Source organism: Larus michahellis, chromosome 5, assembly GCF_964199755.1.
Source record: "Larus michahellis chromosome 5, bLarMic1.1, whole genome shotgun sequence".
In the NCBI taxonomy this organism is placed as follows: domain Eukaryota; kingdom Metazoa; phylum Chordata; class Aves; order Charadriiformes; family Laridae; genus Larus; species Larus michahellis.
Window position 1 is genome coordinate 73,806,386 of NC_133900.1, and position 26,456 is coordinate 73,832,841.

The 26,456-nt window shown below is 42.5% G+C and overlaps 1 protein-coding gene across 3 annotated transcripts in view; it reads left to right on the forward strand.

Annotated features, from left to right (window-relative positions):
* Positions 1–26,456, forward strand: part of GABRB1 (gamma-aminobutyric acid type A receptor subunit beta1) — a 144,471-nt gene that overhangs the window by 100,370 nt on the left and 17,645 nt on the right. For all 3 annotated transcript variants that reach the window (XR_012587102.1, XR_012587103.1, XM_074587966.1), the window contains exons 5-6: positions 2,094–2,176; positions 26,229–26,366. Coding sequence is in view for 1 of the 3 variants with exons in the window: in XM_074587966.1 (XP_074444067.1) it covers positions 2,094–2,176; positions 26,229–26,366 (221 nt within the window). In the remaining 2 variants the exon portion in view is untranslated. The remainder of the gene's footprint in view (positions 1–2,093; positions 2,177–26,228; positions 26,367–26,456) is intronic.

The window sequence follows — 26,456 nt, forward strand, 5'->3', positions numbered from 1 at the left end:
ATTCCTGACCATACCTGCAATTACAAGTGCAGTGTCATAACACAACATACATTCATTTTTGTTCTCGGATTATAGCAGTGATCAGACACACCAAACCAACCAGCGCACCAAAAACTGTACAAAGAGCAAGAAGACAATACAGGTGTCAGAATTACAATGTTAGGAAAAAAATAATTACGTGGAATCTTTAAATCTCAGGTATACGACGACTGCATTATTTACTACTGCACAGTTATTTTGTATTGATGTTATAAAGAATAACAAATTGCTACTGCTTATGTAGCTTATGTAGGATATGCAAAACTGAAGAAGTCAGCAGTGCAGATACACTGGCTGTTAGGAAATAGCTGCCCACTGTAACTCTGTGGTCCAGGAAACACTATGTCAGCTTCTACTTCTGTACAGACTGAAATAAATCTGGTTGATATAGGTAAACTAAATTACCACAGAGGCTGATTTATGAATTGGGAACAAAGCATTACCCTATGAAACCTTCATTAAAAATCATTTCACTGTGACTAATGTTAGCATCTTTTTATGTATGATCTTAAGCATTATTAAGTAGGCACCTGACAAATGATTACTGCCACTCAGTAAGGTATATTTGGTACATGGCTAAACTAAATGAAGTCCTAACTCTGCTAAAGCCCTTAACCTTTTCTATGACAAATGCAAAACCCGTTAAGACACATGCAATTCAATTTAACATGACAAAAATCAGCCTGAGGAAAAGCATAAATATACCATTTCCATAGTACTTTACACAATATTCTAGAGTAGTTCTCACAACAGCACTTGCTAGATGGCCCTTATACACAGGTAGACAGATGGATTTTGTAGACTTAGGATAATTTGAAGCATGTCACAGTAAAGGCATGAGCATGTGGATTTTTTTTCTTTTAATTCTGTCAGTTCTGTGACAGCAAGAATTATCACCCCAATACAGCAGGTTCATGTGCTTGACTTTCAGCACATCAAAAATAAAATCTCCAGATGTGTTCCTGTGACATTAATTAACAATCCATATCAAAAAAAGAGGTTATCTGCCTTTCTCAGGCATTTTTTGAGAGAGGGAGAGAGACACCAATAAGATTACAAGCCAAGTTTGCCCATTCACAACTTCAGAAGTTTTATAAGTATTTAAGAACCCATCAATCACAAAAAAAAGGCAAATGCAGGTGATAACTCACTTCTGTGAGTTTGAAAGTACCACTATGAGTGTCTGTCTTAAAGGAAACTTTAAAAGAAGCTATAATTTGACCCCTATCCTCACACAGTCACTCATCCTTCCTCCCAAGTGTCACAGGCTTATCAGCAAATATTTGCTTAGATGCTCTCTAATTTATGGTCTAACAAAAGGAAAGGAACTGCCTTGCCAAAGAGCTTAGGCTATGGAGAATACCTTCAGCAGAATACCAAATATCAACTCACATGCCCTCCTGAAGGAGCAATGATCTGGAAGATCCAGCCTACATCATAGCTACTCTCATTGTTCATTAAGTAACCACCATGCAATATTATATTTCACAAGTGCTGGAATGCATCATGCCATTTTTAAGAGATGATTTTCAATTATCATAGTTAATGATAAACTGATTACAAAACCATTAAAATAATGAATCAGATATCACCAATATTTCCACAGCAAGGATGAAAATGCACATATCTATCAGACAAAATTAAAACAGCAGTAGGTGACAACAAAATAAAAAAAGGAAGCTATCAGCAGTACGAATTATAAATAAAACAATTTGCAAAACAATTTCCAAAACAATTAAGAACATTAAAAATAAGATGTCCAAGTAGAAATCTCACTAAATGTTCTTCAGAACACTGTATGCTTTTGCACGTAAAGATTTCAGTCAAAATGCTGCTCTACAGTATTCAGCATATGTTATGATGCTTTATACTGTAACCAGTATATTCTGCTGTATAAATTATTTAATCACGCTTCACAAGCTATGCAAAGCCTGTATGCCAGGAATCCATGTGCATAACCATTCTGTATTTAAACAAACAGAAAAGCCACTATAGAAAATCTTGCCTTCTCAAACAAGGAAAACCTCATCATTTTTTTCACTTTTCTCTTACAGGATCACAACAACAGCTGCTTGCATGATGGATCTACGCAGATATCCTCTGGATGAACAAAATTGCACACTAGAAATTGAAAGTTGTAAGTTACTGGAGGGAGAGGGTTGGCCAAATGACAGCTGTGGATTGAAAGACATTCACAGGTTAGATAAAACAGGAGCAAGTTGTTCAAAACTCTGTCCAGTGAGCTTGCACACTGAATATACCCAATATATTTCTATAATACATAAGTCAAAATGTGTTTAATTCAGAATATTGGTTGATCCAAGCTTGTAAGATGTCTTTCAAAATCTCTTGTTGAGGAAGGGAGAAAAGCATTTCTTGATGATTAGACCAGAGGACAGCGGAGCACTGTCCATCTTCAGTGCCTAATCACTGCAGAACCTGAATGAATTACTTTACCTCAGTGCATTCATCTCTAACATCAAGATTAACATCTGCCCTACATGGTTGTGGGAGGATTGATCAATTACTCTTACGAAAACACTTGTAGGTTATAAAAGAAAATAACTCGATCCTTCTGCACCAAGGTTAATGAGAGCTTTGCCGTCGTCTTCCATGAGGACAGGATCGAGGTGCGCCCTTGCAAATTTTTGTCATTAACATAGTCTTTATACTTTTTATGATGCTAGTCTTCCAAGAAATCCTATCAAGGTTTTTTAAAAGGATTTTTATTCTGTCATTGGTGAAACCAGCTGCTGCCACTGACCACAGAGCAGTCTGTCTAAACAAACTGGTTAAGACTACATAGAGTCCAAGGCAAAATAATGCAGCAGTTTGTCGTGGTTTGGGCTGGGTTGGCCAATGACAAGAGAACAGATGCTCTCCTCCACCTCTCGCTCCAAGGAGAGAAAGAAGAGAGATAAAGAGATTTGTGAGTTTAGAAAAAAACTAAACTAATGAAATATTAATAATAAAATATGAAAAGGAAATAATGAAATAGATACAATATACATAAATATACAAAAACTGCACCAAGCTCCCAGGGAAATGTCACTGGCAGGCACTGGGGAAGTTCCAGATTGGACTCAGTGACAAATGGGAACTGGAACACACTGACCAGGATCAAAAGGCAGGTGAGCTGATGGGATCCTCCTCAGATGTCAGTCATTGAAGACAGAGAGCCACCGAAGAAGCAGTAATAGAATCTTCATGGTTGGAAAGGACCTTTGAGATCATCAAGTCCAACCATACACACACAAAAAAAACAAAAACCAAACCCCTACAGTCTCTGTCACTAGAGCATGCCCTGAAGTGCCACATCTAGACGTTTCTTAAACACTTCTAGGGATGGTGACTCAACCACCTCCCTGGGCAGGCTGTTCCAGTGCCTGACCACTCTTTCAGTAAAGTAATTCTTCCTAATATCTAATCTAAACCTCCCCTGCAGCAACTTCAGACCATTGCCTCTGGTCCTGTCATTATTCACCTGGGAGAAGAGGCCAACACCCACCTCTCTCCAACCTCCTTTCAGGTAGTTGTAGAGGGCAATGAGGTCTCCCCTCAGCCTCCTCTTCTCCAAGCTAAACATGCCCAGCTCCCTCAGCCTCTCCTCATATGCCCTGGTCTCCAGACCCCTCACCAGCCTGGTAGCTCTCCTCTGGACATACTCCAGCTCTTCAAGGTCCCTCTTGTACACAGGGGCCCAGAACTGAACACGGTACTCGAGGTGAGGCCCCACCAGTGCTGAGTACAGAGGCACAATCACTTCCCTGCTCCTGCTGGCCACGCTATTCCTGATGCAAGCCAGGATGCGGTTGACCTTCTCAGCCACCTGGGCACACTGCTGGCTCATGTTAAGCTGGCCATCCACCAGCACCCCCAGGTCCTTTTCTGCTGGGCAGCTTTCCAGCCACTCTTCCCCAAGCTGTAGCGTTGCTTGGGGTTGTTGTGACTGAAATGCAGGGCCCAGCACTTGGCCTTATTAAACCTCATACAGTTGGCCTTGGCCCATCAATCCAGCCTGTTCAGGTCCCTCTGTAGAGCCTTCCTACCCTCAAGCAGATCAACTCTCCCACCTAGTTTGGTGTCACCTGCAAACTTACTGAGGGTGCACTCATTCCCCTCATCCAGATCATTGATAAAGAAATTAAACAAAACCGGCCCATGGGAGAAAAGCCCACTGGAGGAGATCCAAAGGAGGAGAGCCCTCAGGCCAGAATCCCAGGAGAGGAGCCAACCTGACCCCTCGGGTCCCTCAGCTTTTATACTGAGCAGGCAGCCAGGATAGAACACCTGATTGGTCAGTTGGGGTCACCTGACCTGTCCACAGGTGTGACCCCTCCACAGGGTAAACACCCGAGTCAGCTGACCCCGGTTGCCATGGCAACAAGTGTGCGCAAGGGCCTGTCACTGAACCGAGGGTTGGCTTTGCTCACCCCAAACCAGGAGACAGTTTTAGAAGAATTTCCATTTTTCACATTACCACCCTTGCACTGCTAGAGTTAAGCGATCTTTTTTTTTTTTAATAATACTTCTCTCTCAAGTATGAGGTTCTAGAAAGGACCAGAAGATTTCCCCACACACTGTTCAGTTTGCTGCTGAGAAAGAACAATTTTAGCACTTGAACTTCTGCTTTGATGGATGGTTTGAAGTGCTAAACAAACAGAGACACAAGCTGATGCAGGATTAAGAAAAATAATTTCCTAATACCTATGTCATCAGCAAAAGCAACACTTTCATTGTTTGTAGCACATCACATTCAAGGAAATAAAAGTTTCTCAGAAGTCCTGAAAGTACAATGTTCATTGTGCAGAAACTCATGATACAAGATTCTTCTGTGGACTGAAAAGAGGTTAAACCCCCCAAAACCTCAGAGTTTCCAAAAGGATTCCCTTAGTCTTCAGTTGCTTAGATTTGATAAATAAAAACTTTTCAGTGTCGAAACAATGGAATATTCATGTATAAATAGTTTAATAGTATTGTAACACAAATATAAAATAAAAGAGTCTAAACCAAAGAAGACAAAATCACTTTGAGCCTTAGAAAGTGTTGCTGGGAAAGATTTCAATTTATTCTGAACTGAGGAGGTTTTCCTCAGTTGTATACGCATAAGTGTAATATATCTCAACATATCTGTGAGGTGGTGATTGTCAGGCACTGAAAAAAGCATAGTCACTCTAGAGCACTGATGAGGGACAAGATGGGCTCTCAGCCCAATGTTTATACTTGTTTATAATTTCTACTTGATGGCACCAGAAAGTTGCCTTATTTAAAGCATTGAAATGGACACATACCTTCAAAATTACTCTCCATAATGAAGTATTTTGTTTCTTTGTAAGTGCATAATCAATATCAGCCTTAATATAAGTCGCTGGAGGTGCAGCTTTTCATTTAGATTTTAAATTGTTTGGTAAGAATCTTGAAATGTTTCCCCAAGAATTATTTGCTTTTGCTCCTTTTCATGGAATGTCATTTTATAGTGATTTTAGAAATTCTCTGCCAGGTTGAAAACAACAAACCTTTTATTTCACCAGCAAAAGATTTCAATCAAGTAAACACTCACAGTAGGCTTCATGAAAATTATTTTTACTAGAGAGCATTGTCTGAGCAGAACCTGCTCATTTATTTCTTCAGAGACTCAAAAATGGTGTTTATTATTTTTAAGATCCTAGCGTTTTGCCACTGCAGGCAGACATCTCAGAAAGAGAAGTGGGGAGATAGTGTTGTCAAGGCTCCCCATGAAGCACCTCAGTAGCTGCCATCCCGAGTCACCGCAATAGCTTATTTTCTGTTCCCTGTTGGACATGTACAAGTCTCTGGAAGGACATACTGGTTATGCACCATAATAAACACCCCACAACAGGCGCAGTAGTGTGGCAAGCTGGGCCAGGTCCACGTAACACAAGAATATTTATGTTAGACCAATATGCATTAACTTTCCCTGTACATCTGCTTTCAGTCAGCCCCATCCGTACCTACATTACTCTAAGCTGACTGAAGCACCACAAACCCACACCCCTGTGTAGGCACACACATACAGACATTTTCTTCTCATTCCTGAGAAGCAGAGGCTGTAGGGAATCGTAACCTCTTTTCCAGTGCTTCCCACCACCCTACTGATCTCTCCAGTTACTTTCTGCTAGTGCAAACTCTGGCCAAGTCTCATAATCCACCACCTTACGGGACCTCCAGAGCTGCTCCTTAAGCCACATAGTTGTCATGCTCATCCTTGTGCCTTGCAGTTCCCTGCCTTTTCTGGCACAAAACGGTTTTCTTGATGTTGCTTGCTGCTGCTCTGCTCATCTTCCAGCTTAAACTTAACAGGACATAGAATGGATGCATTTGGAGAAGGACTCATTTCTTAATTTTCAAAATAAAGTGCATAACACATCTCTTCAGTAACTTTTCTACCTGATCAGCAGAGGAAATGGATATATATACGCACAGTACCACAGCAATCAAAATGGGTGACTTTAAACTGAAATTGCCTTCATACTGAATTCATGCTGGAATTTATTTGGTGGGAGATAGTTGATTTGAAGTCTCCAGCCCAATCATGACTAATGCTGATCAACCTACATGAGCATTTGTCAGCTAGCAGCTGACACATAAACAAAGCTTTGCAGGGATGAATGCTCAGTGAGAATGGACTGAGATACTACCACTGAGACCTCATCACGAATCAAAATGAACATCAGAAGGAATAAGCAATTAAAATGCTAACACAATCAGGGATGAGAGAATACCATATCACCCATGTGGCCAGTTACACGTCCCCAAAAGAAAATTGCTTTTCAGACCTTTTGAACACTCGCTATAAATGATTCATGTCTCCAAATATATGTATGTTGATTTGTTAATACTTGTTGAGCTGATCCAAAGAAATCAACAAAATCTTTATTCACAATTTGCAAACAGGCCAAAAATTGGCAGAGTGCATTACTTCTCATGAGTATTTAGGTGAGTTCTCCTAACAACTGCGCGACTTCCCAAAAGCACAAACATGCTTACCAGCTACCAAAAGCCCACAGGTAGTAGATGTCTCAGGAGCACTGGCATCTTTGATTACTCTCCACCTAAAATATACCTTCTAATGCACCACAGCTTTTCTTCCCTGCATGTCTAAAACCCTTGAAAGTTGCTGTTCATGTACCTGGCAGAAGAACAGGGTTCTGAAGAGCTGCCTACTTCTCCCTTAGGCATTTGAGTACAAGTGAGCCAATTGTCCTCAGCACTTAGTAGTACCTGTTAATCCCCTTGAAAGCTACCAGGGGGCAGAGTGGAGAGGGTGAATAAAGAGGTGATAACCGTGACTACTGCCTCTCTGTTAGTCCCACATGCATTCGGCATGTGACGTTTTCTTCCATGATGGGACCAGTTTATGAGATTCCAACCCTCAGCCTCTCCTTCCAGCTCCTGCATCGCACTTCAGCGATTCAGCTTTCTGTTGTGCCAGTATACAAATCTTCAAAGAGCTAGGATGAAAATCAAGTCGTTAACATTTTCTTGGTTAAAAAATATTCCTTTTAAAGAAAGGCTTATCTACCTCAATTTTGGGAGAGACAGGAATTAAATAAACCCCAGGGCAGAAGTGTTCCTTAAATAAATGGACCAGGGAAGGTGGTGCTGTAATCACTAAGCAATCCTGGAACTGCCTGTGTAACAGCAAGCAGCATCTCTCACCGCTAGAGAGATACTGTGCGCTATGTGCACTGCCAGACCATTTCCAAAGCACTGGACAGTGGGTTTGTTCATTTTTATACTGTGTAACCCATGTGGCACCAGCTTCCAGAGCAGTACGGTTCATGGAAACCAGCACTGAATGATAATTGCTGCTTTGAGGAGATGTGCTCTAAGTTGCCATTGCCACTGAATTTCTTCTTCTGCTACCTACAGCCTTCTTGGCTTCAGCAGGGATATAATAACAGTAACACTGACCTTCTTTTAATCCTAACTTTGTTCCTTAACAGCATTTTTATACTTGGTGCTGCCAGTAACGCTGCAAGCTTGAGGCATGCAGAAAGAAAACAATAAACTAAACTGGACACACAGACAGCAAGAAGACCTGTATGGATGTGTAAATCTATGCAATACTAATAGCCCTAAATCTAGTAGCTCTCAGCAGCGTGTCATCTGACATAGGAGTAAGATGTCTGATCTTCAGCTGCTGAAAACTGGCACGGCTCCATTTTTGTCAATTAAACCACCGCAACTCGCACGGTCTGCTTTTTCATTAGTGGTTTCAAATGTTTGTTCCAAGTGGATGGCCCATTCATCAGCCCCACCCTTTAAATTAGAGCTGATCAGCAGAAACACTGTAAATTAACTCAGAAATGAAGATAAATGTTTATGGGGAGAGTTTAATGCCTGTAGAAAATGCTCATGACAATTAGGAGTTTAAGCAAAAAGGCAAAGGCTGAATAATATACCAAGTCAAAGGTCTGCATGGGCATGTAAAACATCTATTGTGCATTTAAGCAGGAGTAGTTATTGATCTACTTTCCTGCAGACATAAATGCATGGCTCGCAGGGAGGCACATACCTGGAGGTGCAGTTGCAAGCAGTATGACTGTGCAATAGAAACAGCAAGCAAAAGCCTAACAGATAAACTAATGCTGAGACACTAGACCATGGCAAAGATGGATTGCATGTTCCTTAAACCATTGTTAAAAACCCCTTTAAAAAACCCTTGAAGTTTCTGAGCAAATCAGGATTGCTACCTGTTCTAATTCCATGTACAAGGGCACTAGGGCTGCTGAGTGGTTTCCTCAACAGCATCCTTTGGAAAGCATGTTGTTTAACAGATTTTACACTCAGATTCATAAGCATTACATGCTGCACCACCCTGTCTCCTTGTGTTTGAAGTACTGTCTGCTTCTGCCTTAATTCAGTCTCACGTATTCATCCAGGGTCAGACTGTAGCTGGCCCCTGGGTGGATCAGAAAGCTGCTGCAAACTGCCCCCCTTTCTTCCGTGCTCCCCCTCAATGTGAGAGCTGCGGGATCTCCTTCATCCCTAAAGGGTGGTAGGAAGGTGGCATGTGGGTGAGTCCTCTCCCTGTCCTGCCCTAAACCCAGGAAGCTGGATACAGATTTGCTCCTCCACAAGCTCAGCGCTTCCCAGAGCATCCACAACAGCTGTGGCAGAGCGCACCAGTACTGTCACACACACAACCTGGCCCTCCCTTGAGTTCCCTTAAAAAGGGAGACTTACTCCTACTGCAGAAGGAGCACACTCCAGAGGAACCAAGCAGTCCCACGGATGAATTGCTCTTAAGCTACTCAAAGAAGAGATGAACATAGCAGTATTCATGAGCAGAAAGGCAGTGAGTCATTACACCTCACAGGGATGCTGTGGAAATTAGCCAAAGACAATCCCTGAAAATCTAAAGTGGTAGGAGTTATTCCTTAATAATACTTACCAGTGAGTAATTTTAGGCACTGCAAATAGCAGCAAAACTACTGTGCTACACAGGAATGGGAAAAGAGCACAAAGAATCAAATGCTGCCCTATTATCAAACCCCTCCAGCAGAGCAGTCAATGCAGGGATAATATGTGCTTATATTGAGCCAGCAGATTATTTTCATTAAAAAATTACATTTCCAGCTTTCCCAGAGCTATCTTACAGGACTGCAGAAGCTGTGTCTGCATAGCTGACAACCAGAGAAATGTATACATTTAGGAGGAGGAGAGCATTTTGGTTGCACATGTTCCTTCACACGCATTTTCATGGCTTTGCTCAAGCAGTTCACCTTATTCCAAATTCTGCAGTGGCAGATGGGGAGACCATATCAGAGGCTTTACACCTGTTTCAGTCTCTAATACTGTGATGGCCACTGGAAACTTCTGTGTATAAAATCAAGGGATTTTGTAACTGGAACCGCTTCATCAGTGGAGCTGGGATCTGTAACAATCCATTTCTCACAGATTAGCATATTCTGGGACAGAGGAGACTTAATACTTGGCTGGAGGTTACCCAGGCTGCTTGGCACTCTCACGTGAGCTCTGATGGATATCAGCTTGGCAATTTAAGATGTTAAATCCCCCAGCTGTTATTTCAGCTGTACCAGGTAGCCTCTGGCAAGGGCTACAACTGCTATGGCAATTCACGACCCAGTGCCTTGGCACAAGCCCACTGTCCCTGGCAGCAGCTGTGGCAGGCTCTGGACCGGCGATGGGTGAGATGCAGACACACCTCTCAGCTGATAACAGAGCAGACAAAAGGAGGAGGCAAACAACGGGGGACAGTAGCATCAAACTGCTGCAGCTGAGTCACCCAGCACTTGTCTGTCAGAGACTTCTGACCTCACGCAGCTGCCCCCTCCAGCATCCCTCGTTGCAAATACCAGTGCTGACGGCGCCATACCACCTAGGAGATAAGACGGGACACTGTTGTTACTTTAATACTCTTTGTCCCTTTGAAGTCACCAGTATCACACTCACAGTGTGACCTTGTGGACTACGCTCGCACCTGGCTTTCACTCAGCAGAAAAAAGATGTGCTGACAGCACCACTCTGACAATAAATTACATCCCCATTTGGGGTTTCTCTTCCAGCATCGCCCAAACCTAGGTGAAATGTGTTCCACTGTCACAGGAGAGGGAGGGCGCAGCTGCGCTCCAATTTGGCAAAGTTATTTACTCATTGCCAAGCTACTATGTGTTTTACAACAGGTCTGAGCAGATTATCCGAGCTGTCCCTTTGGTCTCAAAAGTCTGTGTCTCTATGACAACTGTGGTGCTGCAGCATGATTCAGGGATCGACGCTGCAACACTGAACCATGCGTTAGCCTTGTCAGCAGCACTTTTAGAAACCACTTCACATGTCTGGGAGAGAACTGAACAAGCCCACAAAAAGCTGAACAGAGCGAGTTGGGGAAAAGAGGAAGATTCATTTATTTGGCTACAGTATAGAGAATGGCAATGCTGCACTGACTCTGTTGTTTTTATGGCTGTCCCTGCTTCACATAGAAATAGACCTAGCACTAAATATATGTAATGCTTTGATGAAAGCGCAACCAACTTAAAGTGAATCAATAAAATACTCCGCTTGAACCTCTACATAGTTTGTTGCCAGAAAAAAAACAACTGTGTTCAGACCTAAACATTCATTATCACCTGTGTTGGCACAGAGTGGTCTGACAGAATGAGATTTGAACAGATTTATCACAGCTCCCTGCTTGAGACAAGATTGCATTGATCCAGGGTATGATTGCATTTGAACTACCAAGGATGTAAGAACCTGCACCTCAAACGAAAAGGGCTATTTTTATTAGAGATGAAAAACCTGTCTTAAATCCAAGCTTTCCCAGACAGCTTTTCCTTTGCCTGTCTGCAGGCACCAGATATCCAGTAATTTATTCATGTCTGGCAATAAAAATTCACTAATGAATATGACTGTGCTGGTACCTGAGGCAGCAGGAGCTTTGAGCTGGATCCACTCATGTCTTTTCCTTACAGTATCCAAAACCACTGAAAGGGCACCTAGTCTCATCCTGCTTCTTCTCACCAAGCATATCAAATTGCTTCCACAGAAGGCACAGTTTCTTCCCCCCAAAGGAGCTCATTGTTCAGAGTACTCTAAAAACTACTTTCAGGGCCCCTTCCCCGTTAAAAAAAAAAGGCTGAAAGGATGCTCAACTCTATGCCTTTTTTAAGAGATTCCATCTTTCTGATGTTTCTAATGAGGGCAGGTCCCACTCCCCACAGTTGCTTGGGTTCTGCCACATCTGTAAATGAAGAGCCTGTTGGGCTCCCCTGCTCTCCTACAAGACGTGTCAGCCATAAACCCCTGTCCCGACATGTGTTGCTTCCCGCAGGCCCTGAAAACCGTTGCAGGCGGGGTGGGGAACTCGTTTTCTCCACTTTGACTTGTCCCTGGTTATTACGTCATAGCCCTGGGAATAAGAGCTCTCTTCTGCTTCTGGCCAATTCCTTTAACTGCTCTGAAATACATACTCAGCCTTAAATTTCATTCAAACTTGGTGGACTATGAAGAGAGAGCGTGAGGTATCCATTCCAAAACTCAGATCACTCAAACAGTGGGATCTGGCTGAGATTATCTGAATGCAAAAGACAGAAGAGTTCCTGCCTGCCCATCTTGACTTAATCTGTCAGCCATAAGTGATACGAGGTTCGTAGCAGTTCATCCAATTCACAGCATTCACAATTCATCCATTTGGGTCTCCATCCATGCCTTCTTCTGTACTCCCATTGCTGCTTGCTCTGTGACATACACAAAACGTCTTATTTCACAAGGGCTCTGCCATGGATCACATGCCATATTCAAGCAATTAGCTCCCGCAAAACCTAGCAAAAGAAGAGTTAACACTAGAAGAACAGAAAAGCACACTTTATCGCAGCACACTCATAAAGCAAGCAAGACAGTACCATAGGAAATATCCCAGCAAGAGCAGGAATGGAGATCAGCACACACAGGCTGCTGGCGTAATCCCATATACTGCCCGTTGGGACAGCAAACTGACTGCTCTCTGGGCAACACGTTTTGCCATTTGAAACACACTTCAATCATTTCTAAAGACATTCAGATAATACACCCCAGGGCACTCCGTATACCCTATGCAGAATACACATGCTGAGCTTGTATCACTGCAAATTCACTCGCAGAAGGATCGCCCGTGGAGACTCTGCATGCACACAGCGATCTGTAGATCCACATTAACTTCTGACAGAGCCGAAATGCCACCCTTTTGAGCTGCAGAGGACAGCAAAACAGGAGTGGTTTTAAAATTACAGCATAAGCAGCCACAGCAGCAGATTTCAACATGATGGGGACAGAAGGACTAGCACAGAGCTGTGGAGCTGAGCAAGTTGTGTTTCAGATACTCTGGGCGGCAGATTCACAAATAGCTTGTTGATACTGAAACTGAGAAATCAGCCAAATAGGACTGTATGTTTCATTTTTTTCACATCAAAATTGAAAATGTATTTTTGGCTCAATTTAAGTCATTCCTTACTGCTCATCTTTTAAGTCAGTCACTGAGCTAAAATAATTCATTCTTCACACTACACTAGTGTTAAGCCACAGTGACTGCTCTGTTTCCACACTTTGGAAAGATTCCTTTCCCCAGAGGACTATAAACCAGTTACTTTACTTTCACAATGTATTTTTACACTGCACACAAATTTAGAAGTTACTCAGATGCTGATAGTATAGACTATATGACTTTCCCTTTTTAATTTCAAAAAGATGGATGGCTTGCCTCCATATGGATGCGTAGATTTTAATAGCACATACTTGACACTCAATTTCAGTGCATGACCACATGAAATTAGCCGAGTCACCTATCTGGTTGCACACAGAGGTACGCAGAGTCATTCTCACCAATGGCTCTTCTCATTTTATTGCCATCTCAGGAGCCTCAGAGGTACCAATACAAGGCCCAGGCTGTGCCCTGGTGACTGCAGAGGACAGGAAAGCTGGGGCCAAGTCATTTTCCAGCACAGCCTCACCAGGTCTCAGCCTCTGACAGCCCCCCGGCCAGGGGAATGGCAAAAGGAAAAGCTGGGCTTGCTTATTAAAAATAAGAGTTTAGATGACGGGCTGATTTCTTAGGAAACAACTGTGCTCTTAAATAAGTCTGTATTTCTGCAGTCAGAGCAGCAGGAAGAATAATCTCTGCACCTGGTCATATCCCATTTTTGGAAGAGCTGGCATATTGTTCATTGAGATAATGCAATTGTCCTAGGATGTTACAGCCATAAGTACACTTTATGTATTTACTTGTCTTCTGCCAAGGTGTGAATTGCCGTATAAAACAAACAAAACCCAGAACAAATCGGAAGATTCTGGTACTCGTGGATCCATTTCAATTTGTGAGAATGAAGCCTTGCCCCAGATACATACACGTTTACAGATATTGTAAATCTTCAGAAATTTTCTGTTCAGTGCCTATGATATACGCCCGTTCTGTGTCTTGATCTATACCTATGGCTCCTTGGCATTGCAATAATACAAATAGACAAAACACAATGCCTCGAGTCTCTGTGTGGAAAGACTGCTTACCTGACCTGGCACCACATGAGCATGAAGTAGTTTTATTAAGCAGCAGTATTCTTACATATGAGTCCTCCGGCCCTCAGGAATCTACTCTGCAGAACTGGGAATGGAATGGAATCCCTTCAGACAAAATTCTTAATGCTTCCTCCATCGGCTTTCTGCTACCACTTCTAACAGCTTTATTTATGTATTTATCATCCTCATAAACTTAAAGCAACAAGCATTAAGTAGCCTGTACAAAGAAACGGTCATTATGAGCAGACCACAGTGTGTGGGAAACTTCAAGAAGAAAACATTTCGGTTGTGTTCAAAGAGTTCATTCATACTGATATGATTTTTCACTGAATTTATCCTTTCCGGTGAATGGCAGTCCTCAGTTCATCAGGTTTCCAAATTGCAGCACCAAGTTTCCCAGACTGCCGGCCCAGACCTCCCTGGCCACGCAGGAGCCATCCGTGCAGAGAGGTGCATGTTTGCCTCCCTCTGTCTTTCAAATACCTGCTACCGCTGGAGTGCAAGCCTGTTTTGTACAAGGGACAACTCTCCATCGGCATGTGGGCGGAAACTGAGTTAGACGATTCATTTCACACTGGGCGCCAGGATCAGGGCTGCATAGCCGGAGTGTTCATGGCCAGGGAAAATGGAAAGGCTGCACAGTAACTCTATGTACAGATCCCAGCTAATGAAGCAGCATCTAAAGGTTGCTAGATTGCTATCCAGTATATCTGTTCCTGCTGGTGAGGCGCAATTTTGGCTCATACTCTCAATGACTTACTTTTAACTCGGAATATATGGCTAATCTCCTCTGCAATCTATCTCCATTCTCATTCATTTATATGCCGTAAGTGCCTATGTACGCTAAATTACCTACGGAGAGTTCTTCCTGAGAAAACACATGGTTATTTAACATATTACCATTTCTAATTCAAACCACACAGAGCATGACTGCCTTATTTGAATTCACGGTTAGGGTCAAAGCAACAGAACCTGTAATTCAAACATTTCACACACTTACTATGGGCAGGAATTTGTATCAACAGGATGAGGCACACAGAAAATTATTCAGTGTCCTTTGATTGTAAGACCTTGGACCTTCTCTCTCTGTGGAGCACCTGCTTTTCCGTTAACACCTCATATTAGTCCACTAATGAGTGTGTGCCGCATGCCTGCCTCCGCGCAAAGCTGCAGACACTAAGCAGACTTTGTACATCAACCACCTAAAAAGCCTCTTCCTTGACTGTAGCCTGTGCTTTTAGCCGCCGAAATCCCCTGCTCATTCTTTAGTGGTTAAAGAAAAACAGCAGCCATAGCAGTATCACGGACACCTTGGTGTCCAAGAAGCCAGTCAACTCCTCGGTGCAGGACTGGATCCCGCTCCTGAACCCAGCCTGTTCTTTGCCCAAGGGAACGTGCAACCTTTTAATTCTGATTATTGGCCAGAGTTGTACAGTCGTACCACACTAGTAAGGTCTAACATTTCTCTGCATACCCTACATAGGGCGAAATTAATAATGCAACATGTCGGTAAACTGTGATATATTCCTTCTATACTTCCCCTTTAGGCACTTCACGTCTCCCTACAAAATGGAGATGGATTGTTTTTGTACAGCATTAAAGCCTAGAGATGAAAAGTGGTGTATATTTTCTTAGCAGTAAGAGAATTTTGCTATTTTCTACTGTAGTTTTGCTATTTCCTTCCTAGTCATTGCTAGCACAAAATCAGCCTCAGCAGCACAGGCAGCCCAAAAAATGCTGGGAGCTTGCACTGCTTAGCCCAGCTGTGAACCGCAGTGTATGTCAAGGTGTTGAAAATGATGGTGGCTTATCTCAGTGCCTTAGTGGAGGTAAATTCCCCCACAGAAGCCAACGCCATCCCACCTTCATAACCAACGGGAGTCATTTCTGTAGAACCAAGACTAGAATTCAGCCTGAAGCTCCTTTTTCTTTCCTGTTACAGCTCTAAATCTGTTACCAAGTACAGATATGGATGTACTTTTCCCTAAGTTTTTGTTCTTTATAGGACTTTCTTGCTCCTGTTTCTTGGCAGTACAGAATTAGCATTTACCTATGGTTACAGAAGTAAAGAGGATCGGTGACAAAGTTTTAAAACAACAGTCAAATCTAAATTTCCTTTCATGGTCTTGTGACAACGTGAAAAAGAACAACATGGTATTTTTCAGGCAAGGATTTTTCCCCAGTGAAGTGTATCGATTCAGTAATGTGTAACTATTTTAGCGAAATATGCACGTAGAAAAAGCATAATACATGCACAGTACATGTGCATTGTAAAATATATTTTCTAAAAAGAGTCAATATTTCATTTTCAAAAGTCAAAATAGTTGGCATTTTTATTTGAAATTAATATTGTTTAGAAAAGTACTTTATTTCACGCAATTACTCTTAATTTTGTCCGAAGAAAAATTTTCGTGTGGCTCAGTATAACTTTAAATCTTTCTACAATTGTTGACGAATTGAAAATTCAGCTACTTACATCATCAGAACAGTGACCCAGACCACCATGAAAATTTCATCCCAACCCTATGATTCTATGATTGTTTATCTAAAAAGCCCGAGTACACTGGCCTTGTGCTTAGATCTGTGTTAACCCCTCTGAAAAATTTAAGCACCTGAATTAAGTAATTACAATTTTAAAAGGAGAACACAATATTGCATAGGAATATAAAGTGTACTTGCATAAGCCGTGCTGGCATAAGTAGGAAACGCAACACATCCTCATTTATCTGCAGTCCGAGTCCTGCTGAAAGCAGCAGCCCTGCTGCCTTAAACAGGAGCAGGTTTTGGCCTGACACGATGGAGCACAAACCAGATGGACCTGGATTTCAAATGTCTTTTTCGCCGAGTACAACAGCTGTATCTGAAATTGAGGGAGCCTGCCTGGCAACAAAATGGGAGCACTTAGAAGTAGATCTTAATTAGTCAAATGAGATAAGTGCTCAAGGGCAAGATGTGTTTACAATACGAGCAAACAAAACTATGTACCATGCAATATTGACTGAACTAAATTAATTGAATGCTAAGCAGCTGGACCTCTGTTGCTAGTGTTTACATAATGTACTTATAAATAGTGCTGTTCTCTTTTTAACTTTGTAAAGCAACTCAAGTCAGAAAAAACTTCCAGGATTACAGCTCAGACTGGGATAGCCATCTATTGTACGGCACTTCTAGATGGCAAAGGAGGAGGAGGAAATGGAAGGGTGATTTGCATCAGACTTAAAAACTCTACATAAAATGTGCTCCTGACAGTACTGCAAGCAGGTTACCTTAGTCTGGTTCATGAAGGTGTGGAAGTCCTTTGAGTTAGCGAAAGAGGTGAGGGACTGCACCACTGGGCTTCCAGGAGAGGTCAGGTCCCTCTCGACATCCCGAGTCAGGGACTCCCAGCCTGCACTGCCAGAACCGGAGCAGAAACAATTTGTGATCTGCGTGTTGCTGTTCCCAAAGATGGGGTTTTTATCCCTCCTCATCAAACAAGGGGGGAATGAAGGGTAGGAGATAAAAAGAAAGAGGAAAAAACAACCAAAGCAAACCCCACCAGAAGAAGTCAGGAGCTTTAGTTCAACTTTCTGCAGGTTGAGATATAGACAGTATCCAGTGTAAATGTCCATTCAAAAGGAGAAGAAGAAAGGGACAAGGAGAAGGCTTAAAACAGGAAAAAGGTATTGCAGAATGAAAGCAAGAGAAGATGACTGGGATTTCTGACACTTGCTACTGGAAAGAAACAACCCCCCTCTTCCCAACTCCAAACTTCAAGGACAGTCTGGTACCAGCAGAAGTAAACTTGGATGCAAGGCAAGGAAACTCTGGGGGTTAATCTCATGCATAGCTTCTGCCCTGATCACTGCTGACTAACCTTTAGACAAGAACACAACGGTGTGACTTCAGAACTTTACTGGTTTCAACCCCACAGAAGAAGATTCAGGCAAAGAAGTGAGAAACATGGAAGCAGTTGGACAAACAGATCCTCAGCAGCTGTAACTACCGAAGTAACTAAAGTGACATTTTAAAACTTCATGCTTCTGAGCCCCTCAAATTAGATTATAAGCTGAGAAACTACCTAAAGGTCTGTAGAAACTGATGTATGATGGCTGTACTTCCCAGGGCTGATCTGTTAAAAGCAGTTGTCCATCTGTACGTTACACCTACAATTACACAAGTATCTAGTTTACACAAGAAGACACGAGTCAGGAGCGCATACTGCACACTTGCTTTGTTAAAAAAGTTTAAAAAGCAATCTCATTGCTCCTAATTTTGACACAACAGGTCATCAAAATGTCTCAAGTCCGAAGTTAAATCACTGGCACTGCTCGCTAAACATTTGCATATAAGAAACCTCTGAGTTTTCAGTGACGTTTTGGCCACTGAGTTACTATGGGCAGGTTGCTTATTGCTACAGAAAATGCGTGGGCATGAACAGGGTTTTCTAATCGCAATTTAATTTACACTAATTACACAAAGATGTGTAAAGTCAGAGGCTCTCAACATCAGGCCAAAAATCATCACTCCAGTGATGAAGTAAAAATATGAGTTGTGAAGGTGAAAGACACAAGTTGGGCAAATCAGGCTGTAGTGGAACATCTCAGACCCTGAACTGCTGTACTGTCTCTGATCCAACATCTGTCTCACCCATCATCTTGTCTCTAACAGTGGCCAGCAGCACATGTCTATGAAGCTAGAACAGAGCATAGGATATTTCCTATGCTGATATTTCCCATGTGATATCCTCAAGTAAGTGTTCTGCCCTTTGCTACCTCAAGTCAGAAATGGTATCATTGTGTTTAATAACCTGGATAGATTTTTATTCTGTGAATATATGACAGCTTCTGAACAAGCGCAAACTTCTGACACTCGCATCATGCCGTGCAATGAGTTCTGCAGTTATCTGTACATTGTACTTCCCTTTATTTCTTCCAAGATAGCCACTAGACAAACACGTTGTTGCTTTCTTGGCCTGGAAGTATGAGGGCTTGTGAATAATCATGTCCTGTTCAAGCTCACCGTGCTAACTTAGGATCTTACAGACTTCTGTCATAACGTTCCCTCAGCCACCTTACCTCTTCCAGGCTGAAGAGACATGACTCGGTCAGTCCTTCCTTCAATGGAAGCAGGTCTATCCTTAACCATCACCGTGGCCCTTCTTTGTAGCCAAGTTAGCACAGCTATTTTGGGGAAAGAAAGAAAACTGCGTATAACAGTCAAGAAATAGCACAACATGAGTTGGAAAGCATATGAATATGCAAACAAAGAATTTTGCATTTACTTTCCTTTCCTAGTAATTCCTCATTTGTTTTTTTACAGCTGATGAGATTTAAACTCTTACTAGTGAATAAGAAAACATAAAAATACCGGTATGCCTTATAAGAGGTACTCTTGCACATGAAAGCCATACTAGATAAAACATATTAATGTGTATTTCTGATTGTGCACTGCATTATATTTATTTTAGGCTCAGTAGGTCCTTTGACATCACTGGCATAATCCAGTAGAAGGAGACAAATAAACCAGTAAGGCATTGTCGGTACAAGTCTGATTACTTATCCAGAAACCTTTAATGTTTCCATCTATTGAAGCTACAGTGATACTGAGAAATCCTGCTGTGTTAGCCATTAAAAAGTTATTAAGCAAAACCAAACAACTCCTCTCCCAAAGGACTTTCAACCTTGTATCACTGGCAAATGAGATTTAGAAAGTTAAGAGGGGCAAAAAATGATAACAGATAACAATGAACCAATATTAAAGGTGTTGCAGAGTAAGGCAAGGTTATAACTCACTCTCTGAACTAGATTATGCTGTTGCAAAAGTAACTTTATGCTGTAATGACATTTATTTTTCTGCTTCTAATGGATAGGAAGTGATGTCTCCAACTGGGATGGAACAGATTGCCCCATATGTTAAATTTATTTTTATTTGAGAAACCTTTTTAAATAACTGACAATTTGTAGTACTCCAGCACTCTAACCAAGTTTTCATTTGGGTCACTATTGCTTAGGCTAAATTCTGAATCCTATCCCCAGTTACAATCTGCCATCTGCCTATAGAAAGTATTTCTCAGTGAAAAAAAAAAAAAAAAAGTCACTTATAGCTCCAAACACCCACTCGAACACAGGTGGCAGGGAGCCTTTTCAAGGAATTCTGTCACCTTAACTAGTTAATTAGTGACATTGCTTTCCAAAACACATCTTCAGATCTGCGGTGCCCTGTTCACATGTTGGGTTTAAGCCGAAATAATACAATAAATTTTCCACTCATATGGAAGTGGAAATTCAAATTTTCCACTCCAGTAAATGGACCGCCTCAGTGGTGTGTGGAAGAAATGCTTTATCTTCCTGTTTGAATACAGTCATAGGAATAATAACTGGGTGAAATAAGAAAAATGATATTGTAAGAATACATCCGGCAACAAAGGCTAAGTTGTTAGGAAAGGGATGATCCAGTAGTGGTGGAAGAGGGTTGGGTTCCAGCCTCATGTCTTTACACAAAACCAAATTCTTTGGGGGACACAGAGTGGAAATATTCTTTTGAAATGCCCAATTTAGACTCAGATCCCTAAGGCAGAGACCCTGTTGGCTGGGTGTTTCGGAGCTGCCTGCCCTGGGGAATCAGAAGGAAAATGGGGCTCCGTTTGGACATCTCTGTGGAATTGTTAGTAGTAGTAGAACCACGACTCTATTTCTTGAGGTAATGTAATACAGATCTTTGTTTATCCCAGAGGTATTTGAGATGGTAAATGCTGCGGTGGAAAATAAAACAGCCTGGTGACATTAGCATCTAATATGCTGTTAACCGCGGCTATATCACAATGTCAGCAACATTTCTAAAATATTTTTGCCTGTGAAGAGCAAGATTTATACATAACCTATTTCTTGCCATGCTTGAATCCAGTTACTTTTTAGATCTGTGGTATTTCTGCTTAAGTGTTCTCACTTAAACTCTCAGCTGCTGGTCTAGAAGTGAAAAAAAGCAGTGTTGGCACATCAAGGACTGTATTATCATTTCTAGACGTTATTTTCTAGGAAGCAGAAGTTTAATATCTCAAGGGGCAATTAAGCATATTTTAATGGTTTTGAAGCTGGAAAAAATCTAGCAAGCAAACAAAGGCTTAAATAGCTCAAATAATTTTCATGGGAGCTTTATTAATAACAAAAAAAATAATCTTTGCAATCACTTATAATTTAGGTCAAGAAAAGCACACACAGAAATCCTAGGGAATTTGTTTGATAATTGGGGTAGACTGCTGGGGATGTCAGCCCAGAAACCAGGCCACTTTTTCTCCAGAAATACTGGGAAAATGTGTTTAAATCCCAAGGCCCCCTCCTCCGCACGATGCCCAGCCATCCAACGCAGCCCCTGACATGAGGGACACCACCACCCCGAAACCCGGCTCTCCTCTAACGCGTTCTAATTGCGGTGTCCTGGCCAAATCCGGCGGCGGGGCTAGCAGGTTCCGAGCGGGGTTGCCCCGCGGGGAGCGATGCTCGGGACCAGCCCCGCCGCGGAGCGTGGGCGACCCCCGGTGGCCACCGGGAGCGGGGAGAGAGCCACGCCGGAGCTCGGCCACCCCGAGAAGCTGGTTCTGGTTTTCAGGGAACGGGCATAACCGAATTAGATCAACTCGTGCTATTAAATCAGATAAATGTTATTTATTTCGTGTCTTATATATTTAGGGAAATAATTCTAGACTTCTGCAGCGTGGTGGTTTAACCCCTGCTGGCAGCTAGGACCATGCAGCCCCTCGCTCGCTCCCCGCAGTTGGGATGGGGGAGAGAATCGGAAGAGTAAATGTGAGGAAAAAACCCGTGGGTTAAGATAAAGACAGTTTAATAAGTAAAGCAAAAGCTGCGCACACAAGCAAAGCCAAACAAGGAATTCACTCGCTACTTCCCATGGGCAGGCAGGTGTCCAGCCATCCCCCAGGACAGCAGGGCTCCATCACGCGTAACCGTTACTGGGGAAGACAAACACCATCACTACAAACGTCTCCCCCTTCCTTCTTCTTCCCCCAGCTTTATATACTGAGCATGACGTCACATGGTATGGAATCATAGTATCATTTTGGTTGGAAGAGACCTTTAAGATCATCAAGTCCAACTGTTAACCCAGCACTGCCAAGTTACCACTAAACCATGTCCCTCAGCACCATGTCTACCAGTCTCTTAAATACCTCCAGGGATGGTGACTCAACCACTTCCCTGGGCAGCCTGTTCCAATGCTTGATAACACTTCTGGTGAAGAAATTTTTCCTAATAGCCAATCTAAACCTCCCCTGATGCAACTTGAGGCCATTTCCCTTTGGTCAGTTGGGGTCAGCTGTCCCAGCTGTGTCTCCTCCCAGCTTTTTGTACCCTCACAGCCGACCTGCTGGCCAGGATGGTGTGAGGAGCAGAAAAGGCCTTGACTGCTCAGCAACAGCCAAAACCATCAGTGCGCTACCAACACTATTCACCTCCCAAATCCAAAACACAGCACTACACCAGCTGCTAAAAAGAAAGTTAATTCCATCCCAGCCAAAACTATGACATGTAGTTAAAGTTACAACCACGCTGGACAGCTATTATGAACATAATTGAAATATTTCAGGCTCCCAATATTTGACTTCTATGAAATTTGTGTTCACACATCACCATCCAGTTGTAAGAATTGCTTTCTCTGTCACAAAAGCAGGGGCATCCCTTTAAAGCGGTGACATGGGTACGTACCCAGAGAGAAAAGGATCACATGGGAAAAAAAGCTGCTGAGGGAATTCCTGAGCAGTACAGATAAGTCCAGTGAACAACTCAGCATGTTAGAGCTGGCCACTGCACAGACTAGACCCACTTATTCTGTCATTGAAATAGCTTTTCTTCTATTGTAAGTGTTAAAGGCACACGCTGCCAGAAACGAGGGTTTATCGTTGCCTGCTAGCCAGCAGCTACTGCTGCTCCACACTGAACGTTTCTTAATTTACATCACTACAGCTCCTCACTGGAAGGCACCATCCACTTCAAAAAGGAGGGAGTGATCTGTCCTCTGCTAACCCTGTGCAGAGCTGAGATTGGTTCCAGTCTTTAAACTGCAGCCAACTGTGTTCCTCTCGAGTTTGCTAGTTTGGAAAGCAAAAAGCACTGTCAACGCCTGTGGGACATGAGGGCCTCCAAGTCCTGCTCCTGTGAACCATCGTCAGCCATGAAAGCAATGCCTCTCACACAACGTGCGAAGCATGTAACGAAGGACATCACACAACAAAAATCATGTCACGCCAGGGAATGGACAGCCTGGGGAGAGTTTACACCTTGTTAGTGTCTAGCAGAGTTATTACAATGACTGTCAAGGAAGTCATGATTGTGCTGAGGTTCCCTCTATATAAAACCACAGGAAGATGGTCCTGCTCAATTACTCTTCTAAAAAGAGAGCTAACAAATGTGAATGCTCCTGATTGAAAGGCATCACTATCCCTTTCTCAGAATTTCCCCCAGCTTTGTCTAGAGTAAATTCAAGGAAGAAATCAGCATATTAGAAACAGCGGTACCTCACGCTAGATCCATTTTTTGCAGTATTTGGAAATATTTTTTGAGTTTGCAAAGGATAAAGACATGGCCTGCCAGCGGTCATGGCTTGTCATCAGCTGAAAGCTTCCATGCAAGTTTCTTGCTTTTGGTCAATTGACTTTATAACTTTGTGGCTCTACTTTTTATCTAGAAGCCAAAGTCATGGAAACCTTTCCAAGACTAGTGACAAGCACATTTGCCTACTTTAAAAAACTCCCATAATCTGGTTTTGCAAAGGTCCAGCATCACCACACACTGTACCAATAACACGGTACGATCCTTCTGTAGGAAGGTGTGCCTGTTTTCCTGTTGAAATCTGCCCTGTGATATCACAGGGGTTTATTTGGGACTGTTATGGTTTTAACAACTAAATCTAGAATAATTCACCTTTGAGGAAGGGAATTTTATCTGCAATAACCATTCCCTCTTCTGTCAAGAAGGCAGAGGAACTGCAGAGAGGCTGGCAGAGGCTGCCTGAGGAGACCACAAATGAAGTCAAGACTTGTTGAGCGCTGGATGTGGCTCCTCTCTCTGCCCTGGGTCCCAGCACGCACCAGCCAAGGAAGCAGCACAACTGGAGCAGAACTGAAGGGAGGGGTGTGAAAAGGGCCCCAGGTGACGACGGCAGAGAACAGAAGAATCAGGTTCACCATTCTCTTCCAAACCCTGAAGCATAATCCAGGATTCCCACATCTAAACCTTCTTTGCACCAAGTACTGGTGAAACTTCTGGGTAGTGCTGCACCTTCCTTCTTTCTAATTCTAGCCCCTAATGATAAAGAAATAGCTATGACTGCTACCTCATGTAGAGGATGTCTGTGTGGTGGCAAGTCTACACATAATCAACACCCTTTCAGGATGAGACGACAGTTTACCATTTCTTCTATTTTCCTGTATCCTTTTTAAAAAGGGAAAACATTCAAGAGAGGGTTTTTTAATAATAGAGATTTGCAAGAAAACAAAGTTAACAGTTCCTTGGCAATCTTAGTCTTGGCCTTTTAAACAGACTTAGCAGTCTTCATCCCCTCCTTCAGTCATTCTGTTTGACACCCCACGTGTGGCTCATGTTGGCCCCACGGCTTGTGTGCAACGCCTTTAAAGCAGCCACTGAAGCCCCACTACCAAGCAGCTACCTTGACCTTTTGCAGTGAAAACCTTTTGGATTCTACCTGGAAGGAATGAAAACCAGGCATGCAGAGAGCCTTGCGTGACAGCCCCGGGATGGTTCATTTCCAAAACATTAGCATAATTAATGGAAAGCACAGCTTTTAGGCGAACCGCAGCGATCCATATTACACAGGTTAGTACAGTTTCGGGAGCAATTCAGACAGCAAACCATGGCACTGAGCAGTTCACAAATAAGATAGGCGAACACTTCACCTTGTTCAGCCCGTCGCTGTGCGTTTGCATCAAACAACAGCTCAATACCTGCAGACTTTCCAAGCAGTCCCTTGGGCCCGGCAGCGAATTGTGAGAGCTTCTCCGATGGTCACCAGGGAAACTACGGACCCGTTCTGCATGGGGTCAGCCTTCCAGACATGAGGCGATTACCAGGCACTATCACAGGAAAAGACACCTCAGGACTAATTTCCCTAGCTAGAGATTGCATTACTGGTGGATACGAAGGGATAAGTTCCTAACTCTGTAGAGGCTTCTACAGTTGGCTCAGCTGGCAAAACTACTGTCGGGTTTTCTAAAGCTTTGCATTCAAACATGTGTTTTTATTTGATCTGTGTTATATGATTTTAAACCTGATTAAATCTAACACCTGGAGGAAAAGTTTAAAAATAGATGAGATCTTGTGCTCTCCTTTGGTAGATCTCTGGAGAAAGTAGTAAAATGCAATAAATTGGAACCAGTTTAAATATTAGTTCAAAAATATCATCAGTTGTGAGATGTTTTTTGAAACTCAGTCACTTTTGAGTTTAATCAAAATGGTAACAATAATGTTAATTCCCAGTGGTAGAATGAAAAATTAATTTTTAATTAAATGATAAATAAGCAACATCGCTGTTAAAAGGAAAGAGAAGAAATGTGCTAGTTTTGAAGTCGATAGGAAATAGTTCTGTGATAACAGAAGATCAAAGATGGCATGGTCTAATTAAAATATAAAATGCTGCATGAATATCAAAGGGATACCTACAGCTCCGACAGACATTGTCAGGTAATAGCACAGGCACCTGAATTCTTCTAGGATCGTCTTTGTCTCCATTGGCTCCAAACTCTGTATTTTGTCACAGTCTGCATAGGAAATCAAATGCAAAGCTGGGAGCTGAACCTGTTTTTACTGTCAGAGCTCCTCTTAGAGAGTTTAAAAGTTTCACTGGTGTTATATCAGTCTGTTGGTGAACTGAGCAGCTCCAGCCTGAACGAAAAGTAGTAGTATTAGAGCTCACTAAAAATTGATCTTTAATCTTAAATACCATCCTCGTTTTCTGTCTTCTCCCTTTCCACATTGAGAAGCTTCCCCTAGGTACAGAGGAGGCTGCGTGGCTTCTGTGCAACGAAATGTCACACAACAGAAGGCTGAATTCCTGACTAACAGCAGCTCCTTCCACTTTAACCGCAACTACTTGAGTCAAATAATACAACAAAAAGAAAAATCAATAATCAAATTGCGCCTCTGTTTCAGATGGATACACCACTGATGATATTGAATTTTACTGGAACGGAGGAGAGTCGGCAGTAACGGGAGTTAATAACATCGAGCTCCCACAATTTTCTATCGTTGATTACAAGATGGTATCAAAGAGAGTGGAATTTACAACAGGTAAGTACTAGCTAGTTAAAAAAAATCTCCCCTCTCTTCCTCAACCCAGAAATATCAGTGTCTAATTTTTGTTAGGCATTAGTCATATAA